General features: G+C 43.7%; 1 protein-coding gene across 1 annotated transcript; it reads left to right on the top strand.

Moving 5' to 3' along the window:
- Positions 1 to 7,960: 7,960 nt before the first annotated feature.
- Positions 7,961 to 8,908, top strand: LOC311057248 (E3 ubiquitin-protein ligase RNF13-like; the record flags this gene model as incomplete). The annotated part of the gene is made up of 2 exons (XM_084074199.1): positions 7,961 to 8,460; positions 8,623 to 8,908. 2 exons carry the CDS (start codon positions 7,961 to 7,963, stop codon positions 8,906 to 8,908), a joined length of 786 nt encoding a protein of 261 aa, XP_083930325.1.
- Positions 8,909 to 9,117: the final 209 nt, after the last annotated feature.

The raw sequence follows: 9,117 nt of genomic DNA, 5'->3' as shown, positions 1-9,117 counted from the left end.
GGTGGACAGATTCTGGCGGTGCTCTCAAAGACACCTGTGGTGTGCCAGGGTCATGTACGGGGTTACTTCTGGCTTCTTGTTTGTTGGCTCCCTGTGGTGGTGTTGACTTTTGAAAGGGACAAATGTCATCTCACTTCTTCACCGGAGCAATCCTTTGCCTTTATCTTGTTTTGTGCTTTGTTCCAAAAGTTCTCAACTCCCCAGGCGTGTGTTCATGTCCCTTCCAGCTGAAACACAGAAAACAGCAAGATCAAAAACAAAGTTAGTCAACTGCGAGGCAACTGCTTTGTGTTCATGGACAATAACATTAGCACCAACTGCATAGCATTCCAGGCATCATTTCAGTCCTTTAGACACCTGGACAAACAGTGCCTCATTATGGATTTGTCATGCTTCTGATCTCATTTCATCTCTCTTCTCTCCCACAATGGTTCCATCTTGGCTTTCCTTCACGGAATAAGTGTCTGTATATTCTGCCATACCTTGTTTTTGTCTATGCCCATGTTCTTTGTTGTTTTATGTGAGTCTCTGCACCAACACAACTTCCATAGCTACTACGTGTTCACAGTGTTTCTAAAGATCTAATGTCTTTGCTGTTTGTGTCTATTTGTGTCTGTCCAACTATTCAAGACAGTGCCATGTATACCTCTGAATGCTCACTACAGTATAAGTATTTTTGGGCTTTTATGCCTTTATTGACAGTAGGCTGAAATGGGGAGAGCGAGATGGGGAGTGACATGCAGCAAAGGCCATCAGGATCGGGACTCGAACCCGCGACACATAGTCAGGCTACACTGAGTACATTTGTTATTTGTTTTGAATGCACAGCAGCACAACCTCACTGTCAGTGTGCACTAGATCAATTACTTTTAGGATTACATTATATCATAATGAACTCAACTGTGGTACGCCATGTGTCAGGTAGCCGAGTACACTGGGGGAGTAATAATGTTCCATGTCATAACCAGCAAGAGTCATCTAGCAGCAAGAATGGGGAGCGCAATTACCAGATGAAGATGGATGGTGTTTGTGCGGGGGCAGAAGGAGAGGACTCAGAGGAGATATGTGGAGAGAGAAGAGGAGACGTGTGAGCCTGCAGAATGCTTGGTGGTGACTGGTGAGAGGAAAGAATCACCCAGGGGATGGGTGGCTTAGCCACTTAGAGGAAGGAAGGAGAGGGTGAGAAGTATTTTGCAATGAGCTTTACATCCACAAGAGAATCGAGGCCAAATGACAGGATCCGAATGAGAATAAACTGCTATTTTCCAGCCACATTTGGTACAGAAAAATATACACACCAACATGTTTAATTAAGCAAGTAAGTGGGTCATAATGTGTGGCTGTCTGTCTGTATGTGCGCCAGTATATGACAGTGCACATACAACGCAACATATGCCTTAGCTAGCATATATATTTTATTATTAGTTTTCATCATCTGATCAGAATAGCCTTTTCAACTTTTATTTTAAAGTTGTATTTAAACATAATAAATAGAAAATGTGCAAGGTATGTATGTGACACGGAGCAAAGAGTGTGGGAGGTCATCAATAGTAGCTCCTCGTCTTCCAGCATGTGTGTGGGAGGTGTAGAAATGCTGGCTCAAGGGAAAACAATCCATTGACAGATGTGCTCACTACAGGAGGGTTAGTGCTCCTTACATCAACAACACCATATAATGGATAATTAGTGTGGCCGATGCTCCAATTAGCCTGCCGTGGACACTACTCACAGTACTCCGTACTCACCACAACACACAGGCTATTGCAGGTGTGGTAATTATGTACACGAAGCCGTGGGTGGGCTACACAAAACATAACACAACATGTTTTACTTAAGGGAAGAGTAAGTGCATGTTTTATGGTGCAGTTGCAGTTCTGTCAATGGAAGGAGATGGTGGCATGGGACAGAAGATGTCAGAGAAGTTGACGACAAAATGTCAATGGATGACAGCTGAAGCAAATCCAAGAAGGACTATTGACAAGGGCAACATGCAATTACACACAGACATACACACAAGCGAACGCACGCACACACACACACACACACACACACACACACACACACACACACACACACACACACACACACACACACACACACACACACACACACACACACACACACACACACACACACACACACACACACACACACACACACACAGACTTATAAAACTAAATGCGACATGTTCTTGCTCTTACACTGATGATAAGCACTAGAGAGGCAAGGCTGCACGAAAGTTGAAATGTCAAAATGAGGCATACCCCACTAAACCAATGTCAGATTTGAGGTAATTTGACCTCCTGACCTTCCTGACAGTCCAGCCCACTGGCCTGCCTACTGTGTCTACAAACCTATAAAATAAAATAAAGCATATGAAGGCAGGGGAAGCGTCAGTGAACTCCAACGTTACTTATTGGGTCAGACTCCTGAAACCATTTCATTTGCATCATTTCAAGATAAGCCCATACAGTACCGTTCAAACAATCATACAGGAAATTATAGTTACCAACATTTCCAGACCTGTGCTCTCCTCTCAATGTGGGGGACCCAGGGGGTTCCAGGGCGTGCCGTCCCCAGCTAAACAGCTAGGGACCAAAGGGTCTCTCTATCTGACAAATGGAGCGAATTTGATCAGAGTTCAATTAACATTGAGGATTTTACAGTGTAGATTGGGTTCCACTCCCAGAGATAAAAGATTGTACCATATGGCGGCGGTCTGTGGACGAATAGATCAAGCTGGAGGTCCTCGAAATTAAAAAGGTTGAGAGGAGCAGTGGCTCTACTCTGCCTTATTATCTGGGCTCTCATTAGCTGACATGTTCTCCATGCCGCTCCTGGCAGAGACACCAGTTCTCTGAGATCATGACACGGGTGGCTGCCCCCACTGCCTGAGGAGACCTTTGATGCTACTACCGTTTTAAATCTAAATCATATCCTTTTGAGGGGAGCTAGCTACGTTTATAAATGCAATGTAATCTGGATTTTAATTTGGATATAGCTATTTTACAGGGTAACGGATTGTACAGTATATGTTCGTTTGCATTGCGTCGTCCTATAGCAGTGATTGTCAACCTGTTTGATCACATTAGGCCTCTGACACCCATTTGATACTTTTCATTTTTGTCCCTCTGGGACCATCTACAATTCTACACTGTAAATTCCACAGTGTTAATTTAACTCTGGAAGTGTACATACAAATGGAACCAAATGGACATTTAGGTCCATTTGTACACACTGTCCATTTGTACACCCTCTGTTCAATCAATCATCTAGCTCAGTGGTTCCCAAACATTTTATCTCAAGATCCAAAAAAGAAATTAGACGTTTGCTCGGGACCCAAACTAGTGAAAATAGCAGATATACAAGCTCACACCATGCGTCACTTTGCACCGCTTTGTGATCTTGTCGATCTGCTAATTTTTCACCATTTCTTAAACATGTTTTTCCCATTTATTTATGGGAAATCTTTTAATTTTATTTATGAAATGTTTGAAACATATCTGAACAGTTTTTAATTAATGAAAAGTTGTGATGTTTTTGTTTTTTTGAAGTGTAGGAAACGGGGATATTTACTCACGACCCATAAAAACTTTATTTAACTTCTTATATCACAAAACTAATACTGCTACTGTATGGGGACTCTCCAACACCGTTCATCGCTACCTTCCATGTGTCTTTGTTCAGAAAGAAGTGTGGGTATAAAAAAAAGGTTTGAGTAAGCACTACTACCTACTGTATAAGCTGCATTTTCCTCAAGACAGCAGAGAGCCAGGTGTGGCTTATGAAATGAAGCTCAAACCAACGGCAAGGCCAGGATAGATGATTAACATGCAGAGGGTGCACGACAAATCTATACACAATCGTAATTTCACTCAAGAATACTAGGACAAGGAGAGACCCTCATTTGCAATTATACTGGCTGAAGCCCATGGTAAATCAGGAAAGAAATGATGAGATCTATATACATTACAGAAAAAATCTATATACATTAGTCAAAACATTTACCATCAAAATGTGGTGACTTGAAGTACATTGGAGGCACAGAAGATAAATGCTTCCTTATCATGGTTAGAATTAATCTCGGAAAGACTAATTAATAACACCAAGTTGGTGGGTTGATTTATTAGGTGCTGATTTTTTTGTTTTTTGTTACCCTGTCCGTGTCCACACATTGTATTTTACTGTAGCATTTTCCTCTGTTTTGGGAACCTCATTTCATGGTGTCCTTTACTCTGCCCATTTCCCTTTACCTTCATGCATACTTCCAACCAATTCCTGGATGCGACCATGCTATTCTGATCCATGTAATGTGTTTGTTCACAGCTACCAATAATAGAAAGGATTCAATCCCTAGTTAAGAGAGATGGCTAATAGTGTGTTGGTACACAGCAAAATCCTCAGTGTTCATTTATCCATGTGTAACTCCATTTATCTGTCATTTGTAACCCTCACACAGTATAAATGTAACAGTCGTATTCTCTCAGACATACAGTAAATGAACACTACGTTATTTATAGTGTAATATGGGGGTGTGTGGGTGAGCGGCAGACAGACAGAGATCGCCAAAGAGACAAAGGCAAAAGCATTCATTGTTCCTGATCTGCTGCACTTATAGCCTCTGTCTGCACACACACAGCCAATATTTACCAACCGCACTGGCACACACTGCTGTAATTACCTCATTAGAGAACACAAGAGAGGAAACTGAAATTTGAATGGAGCGAGAGACAAAGAGAGATAGACAGACAAGCAGATAGACAGACAGACAGACAGACATACAGACAGACAGAGTAAGGGAGAGAGACAGGGAGAATTGAGCGTGCCGTGCACACGCGGTGGCACATTGGTTGCTGCATTGATGTAGCACCAGGTTTCTGCTGATGACAGCAGTGCTGGGAGCCTGAGAGAGAGAGAGCGTGTGAGAGAGAGAGAGAGAGAGAGAGAGAGAGAGAGAGAGAGAGAGAGAGAGAGAGAGAGAGAGAGAGAGAGAGAGAGAGAGAAGGAGAGAGAGAGTGCTCTGAGCCTGGTCACTGGAGCTGAACCTGTCCCAGCCAGACACCGCTAATCAAACACTAAAGGCTGACATAACCAATCTTAAAGCCAAAATAGATCCCAGGCTGAAACAAAGCATTTAACTGTAACCAGACGGAGGGAGAGAGGACCCAACAGTGGTAGCAAGGATCCGTAGGCGTAGCTGTGATTTGAATGTTTTTTTTTCTGGTGCTCTGCTGTACAGTAAATCAGGGGTTCTCAGTCCCTGATTCAACCATTGAGTTTCTCAACCGCCCCTGGGTCCCCAAATGATTTTGGTGGGGTCCCCAGATGACAGTGAAAAAAATAAAACAGGTTTAAAATAGTGTAGTTTTTAATACAAAAAAAAAACTTTTTATAAACTATTATAATAAAATGTTGCATTAGTCTCAAGGCCTGTATAGTGAGCCTGTAAAAATCGAATAAAAACAAATACGTATCAGTTACTTATATTTACCAACAATTTTCGCCATAGTCACTTTATCTAATTTATTTGACACCTACTGTTTTGCACTTTTTTTTTGCAATGTTGTTCTACACCCACTGTTCTGCACCTTTTTTTTAGCAATGTTGTAGACACAACAACATAGTAATTCCTGAGGGAAAAGGTAAAGTTCTGAATCTGAGTGAGAAGCCTCTAAGCTTAAATATGTTCCCTAAAGGCAATACTTCATTCATGTCAGCATTGGATATGGTAGGGAATCCAGTCTGGGCAGCTCCCCTGGGAACTCAGCAGAGCTCAAAACAGGAGAGATGCACCAGCCCTGATTCCGTTGTCATGACGATGCCATATCTCTGGGAATCCGCTAAGACCCCCCGCTCAGATCCCCCCGACCCCTGCTTCAGTCAACGGTGGAGAAAGGTCAACATCGGAACGGTAGAGGGACTCTGCAGGCCTGCTGCATGCTGATGGGTCCTAACGTGTCACGTGTCACATGTTCACGCGGATTTTTGAAGAAATGCGTAAAAAACACACACACACACACACACACACACACACACACACACACACACACACACACACACACACACACACACACACACACACACACAGAGAGATAGAGGGATGAAGGCATAGATGTATGGATGAAGAGATAAGAACATGGGGAGGGAAGAGAGACTCAATTCCAGCTCTGATCCCGATCCCATCCAGTGAAGGGAAGGTTTGTCTCATCTCTGTGGATGAGGAGAGATGAGACGGCAACATATATGTAATAAATACTGTTCTCTTTTGTAACCTACAAAACCACTGTCTTTCTCCTGGCTCACTTTGAGCAAGACTTAACAAGCTGAGGATTAATGCTAGAGAGAGACAGAGGGACAGAGAGGGAAAAAGACGATTGATGGCAAACACTTTCTTTGAAAGGAGGTGTAGACGCAATCTAAGATAGAGGGATGAGTTATGGTTGAAAGGAGCGTAAATGAAGAGAGTCTTGGTCCTCAATCCCCCTCACTGTAGTTACTTCGTCTCGACCAGGGCAGGAATCATTATATATGTGTGAGTTTGTGCACGTGCATGCGTGCATGGGTGTGTGTGTTTGTGTGTGTGTGTATATGCGTGAGGAGGGAGGGAAACATTTAGAGAAAATAGGAAAGAGGGAAAGACAGAGGGAGAAAGTGCAAAAGTACAAAGGTACATGGCGAACCGAAGTCTGACATCAAAACCATGCCCCTAGATCATAAAGAAATGTACCCATTCAAAAAGTCCCATTGACTTAATTAAGATCACTTCATATAAGAACTGTGTTCTTATATGATTCCAAAAATAAAACATTGACTCCAGGCATTCTGTCAGGGAGGTGGCTCTCTATCGTTCATGATATTTAGGCCCTCCCATAAGCCAATTTTAATACAGGATTAGTAACAGAATCAGTTTATTTGTAAAAACCCAAAACATTGCTTTATTTTGTGGTAAAATCAATGTTTTGAATGGGAACATTTCTTTATGACCCAGGGAGTGGCTTTGACCTTGAACCTTGACATCAAAACTACTCTATGTGGCAGGGAAAGAGAGGTGGAGAGAGAGCTGGAGAGAGGGGTAGATAGTGACAGAGCTTTCTAAAATGGACAGTTCTATTTCTTGATTCTGATTGGCTGAGTTTTGTTGCAAAATGGTTCATTTACTGCATTTACAGTATATGCTAGGCTGATACCCGTTCGGAACGATGCCCGTTGGGGACACATGCCCCTCTGGTTATGCAAACCCGTTGTCCTGGTTGTCAGAGAACCCGTTATACCCACTGGCAGAATACTTATTGAAACCATTATCATAGTACTTGGACGCCAGTCTATGATGTAAGTGCTATGACGTCATATTGATGACATCAGGGATTGCCATAAATGGGTATAAAAGGGACACAGATAGACAGACATCTCTAAATATGAGCATAAAAAGGGACACAGACAGACATCACTTCTGCACGACTGCCGAGCCGACCGACTTCCCACTCAGCGCAACACACCCTCCATACACTTGCCAAGTTTGAAGTTGATCGGTGAGAAGGTGCTCGACTTACGTGGGGGACAGACAGAGTGACACCCACACAAAGACACAGTGCATTTATAGATGTACAGGTATATAGATGAGCCCACACATAGAGGACAGCCACCATAGCAACCATGATGTCATCCAAATAAATGGTAAAATGGTGCATTTATATAGGGCTTTTATCCAACACGCTTTAAAATGTGTATTTACGTTCAACCAATTCACAAATACATACTTAAGGACACTTTGACACTAACCCAGGGCGAGTTGGGGGTCTAACCGGGAACCTTCCAATTCCAAGTGGCCGCTCTACCTCCTGAGCCACTGCTGCCCCCAGATACTATTGTCCAATCAGCTTGCAGCTGTGATGCACCAACTTGGGAGAGTTGGAGGTATAAATGTGTGAGCCGTGTGCTGAACAGAATGAGGTTCATAGCGATGCCCTCGCCCACACAGAACTCCTTTGTTATTGTTCTGTACCTTGTCGTGCTCAACCTGCTGTTGCCCGTAGAGGCGGACATTGCTGCTTACTCATTCGACAACATAAGCAGGAACTTTGACGATATTCCTGTGCTTTTCAGCGACCTTCTGCCCAGAGATGGGCTCAAGGGCTTCCTCATTGGTGCACAGCCAGAGAATGCATGTGAGCCCATTGCCCCGCCCCCTACCTCCACCGGTTTCATTGCCCTCATCAACAGCTCTGACTGCAACTTTGATATCAAAGTCCTCAATGCTCAGAACGCCGGGTATGAGGCCGCCATTGTTCACAATGTGAGCTCTGTGTCCAGTGGCTTAATAATAGTGGGTGACACCTCTGGTGATATGGCATGGATAAACATACGCATCCCATCTGTGTTTGTGACTGAGGAGACTGCCAACTCTTTGAAACAGAACTATACTTATGACAAGGGCGGTTATGTTGTCCTCACGCCAGACGGGTTAACCCGAACCCTATTATGGTTAGGGGTAGGGTTAACCATAATCCAAACCCTATTTGGGTTAGGGTTAGGGATCAACCCAACGATAAACCCAACAGAGTTGGGGTTAAGATTTCTCTTCATCTTGGGATTCTACCTCTTCACGTTCATCTACACTGTCAGAGTTGATCTTTTGGAGCTATTAGCGGACCGTCGCCGCCGGGCCCAGAGAAGCAAGGACCTGCTGAAGAAACTATTATTCCACAATTACAGGACAGGAGACCCGTACGATGTGTGCGCCATCTGCCTCGGAGAGTACAAGGAAGGAGACAAACTTGGGGTTCTGCCCTGTTCCCATGCCTACCACAGTGGATGTGTGGACACCTGGCTGACCAACATGAAGACCTGTCCCTTGTGCAGGCGGAACGTCGACAACCAGGAGATGGAACCAGGGGGGATATTTACTTAATCACTTAAGTAGGTTGACCATCCGTCCTCTTTTGGTGGCCTGTCCGGCCTGTCCCGGCGGTTTTATAAATTCCTTCAAATGTCCGGGATTTTCCGCGTGTATCTGTGTATCACAGTCACATACCATTAAAGCATACAGTATGTATTTAAAATGCACGTTAAATATATATTTGAAATTAGGGGTAGATTTGGGGGTTCATGGCCTTTCAG

This window comes from Gymnoscopelus microlampas, assembly GCF_963454915.1.
Source record: "Gymnoscopelus microlampas genome assembly, chromosome: 12".
Lineage (NCBI taxonomy): Eukaryota > Metazoa > Chordata > Actinopteri > Myctophiformes > Myctophidae > Gymnoscopelus > Gymnoscopelus microlampas.
The sequence above is the reverse complement of the archived record's forward strand: the minus strand, read 5'-3'. Positions and strand labels throughout refer to the sequence as shown.